The 2,269-nt window shown below is 48.4% G+C and overlaps 1 protein-coding gene across 1 annotated transcript; it reads right to left on the reverse strand.

Moving 5' to 3' along the window:
• Positions 1-563: 563 nt before the first annotated feature.
• On the reverse strand, positions 564-2,010 carry LOC122559208 (forkhead box protein E3-like). The gene has a single exon (XM_043708592.1). It carries the CDS (start codon positions 1,871-1,873, stop codon positions 1,037-1,039), a length of 837 nt encoding a protein of 278 aa, XP_043564527.1. The 5' UTR covers positions 1,874-2,010; the 3' UTR covers positions 564-1,036.
• Between the last annotated feature and the right edge of the window lie 259 nt (positions 2,011-2,269).

The following is a 2,269-nucleotide window of genomic DNA, read 5'->3' on the forward strand; positions in this document are numbered from 1 at the left end:
TTAGGATTCAATGTGGGTGTTTTCTATAATAACCCCACTCTGTTAGAGGCCATCGAAGATTTGCTTTTGGTCATTTGTTTCTCGAGATTTTTGATTTGCAGGTTTGTGACTATTTCCAATCTCGGGAGATCGTTCCTTCTAGATTCACAAGAACTTCAGATATGGGAGTGGGAATGAGGTGCAGTTTGCCTGGTGAGACTTCATTTTGGGATTAGTGAAGGCAAGAACAGTGTATGAACTGAGATGTGCTTTCTAGTCACATCGATCATCCAGTCCGAGTACAGCTGAGGGCTGGAAACGGACACTTATTTCATCATTTACAGGATTGGTTCTATTTTCAGGCACTGTTCTGGCACGATCTTACTGCGAATTATATCCCAATAATTAACTAAGTGTTTTTATAATCCATCTATTAAATATAGCAATATTCAACTATGTAAATTGGAAAAAAAAGGATATTGCACGCAGTCCAATCTAACAGATTTTATTTCATTATATATTTTATTTCACAGAAAAAAGGACTTTAACCACAAAAGCAACAACACGTCAATTCCCCAGTAACAATCAATCAACAGGTTGCAGAGCTGAGCTGCGGAATCATTCAGGAACAATCGAGTGGCGCATCCCTTTGGATATGGATAGGAAAACGGCAGTTTCGTTTGGATGTAACACTTAACAGTTCATTTCACTGAATTCATTGGAGAGCAAGTGTTCGGAAAAAAAAACTGAACCGACAGTTTGTCACGGAGGTCCTTGTCAAATCTTTCTCACTTTGTGGACAGGAGCTCGGTGCCTCGGATTGAACTGTTTAAGTTGATGTGACCGCACTCGCCAGGGAAGCCCTGGGTGTTAGTATGGGAGATTGCTGCCCTTACTCATTCCCAGCATCGAGTGAGCAGTCACAGTATAGAACTTCATTCTCACATTTATACACACACACACACCGAAAAATCTTGGAGTTAGTTATAGAGCTATTAATGCTGCCTCTGTGCCGATGGGCTGAAGGGTCCAAGGAAGTCTGGGCTTTCTCCACTGGTCAGTTGTTGAGAGTTTTGAAGAAGTTTGGAGGGGGACCATTCTCCCCCAAGCCCTGCCACTGAGCCCCTGTGTTGAGGCCAGTGTCGCAGCCAGAGCCTGCAGGGTTCCTGCAGCTGTGGTACCACCTCCAGAAGGGGTTGCTGATGTACTGCCTGTACAAGACCTCATCCAGCCGGTACGCCCTGCGCTCCTGCTCGGTGTACGGAGAGTACAGCGAGTTCAGGGCCAGGGGCTCCACCGGGAACGGACAGCTCGGGTAAATCACGGGCAGCTCCTTCGCTCGCCCCCTCCTCCGGCACCTCCGGCGCTGTCTGAAATCTCCTTTGGAGAAATCGTCGAGGTTGGAGGGATGGATGCTCCAGTAGTTCCCTTTGCCATCCTCACACCTCCCTGCTTTAATGAAACACTCATTGAGAGAGAGATTGTGACGAACGCTGTTTCTCCAACCTTGGCCGCGACCTTTGTAGTAGGGGAACGTGTCTTCGATGTATTTATAAATGGAGCCCAGGTTGAGTTTCTTGTTGGGGGAAGTTAGAATCGCGTTGGCGATCAACGCGATGTAAGACATGGCTGGTTTCTGCTCCTGGCCTGGCCTGGCTCTCAGCCCTTCATGGGGGAAGCCCTCAGTTGGATGCAGGTAATTTCGGTTCTCGGGCTCTCTTTCCCAGCTCGGATTGCCTTTCTTCTCGGCCACTTCAGGCTGGGCCATGTCCAGTGCCGAAGGACAGCTCCCAGCCACGTGTCCCTCGACACTGGCTTTGTCCTGCTGCCCCGGGGCTGCTTCTGCAAACGGCCTGAAGAACGGTGGCTTGCTGCTCACATTGACAGATGTCATCCTGCTCGCTCCTCAAGCTGGTCACCTGGCACCTCCAGCGTGTGTTGGAGTTTGCCTTGGAGGTTAGGTTGCTGCAGGAAGGCGGGTCAGAAGGTAGCTCTTAGGAGCACTGGAGATCACCCAGGAACCGCCCAGTTTAGCCCCGAACAGGTACAAACAACCGCAAGTCCAATCAGCATCTCGTCCTTCGAAATCTAACCTCTCATTTATCTCTCACATTAGCCCAGATCATTTCCTTCTAACATCAAACAGGTAAAGGACAATGTTTCGCGTTTACTTGCTGTCAATGACACCATTAAAGCTCTGCAGGTGGTTCAGAATGCACTAGGGTTAGTTACAGTTTAAACTTGCTTCACTCCCTGTGTATTCAACACCAAATATCTACATCGCGCCGAT

Source organism: Chiloscyllium plagiosum, chromosome 18 (assembly GCF_004010195.1).
Source record: "Chiloscyllium plagiosum isolate BGI_BamShark_2017 chromosome 18, ASM401019v2, whole genome shotgun sequence".
NCBI lineage: Eukaryota > Metazoa > Chordata > Chondrichthyes > Orectolobiformes > Hemiscylliidae > Chiloscyllium > Chiloscyllium plagiosum.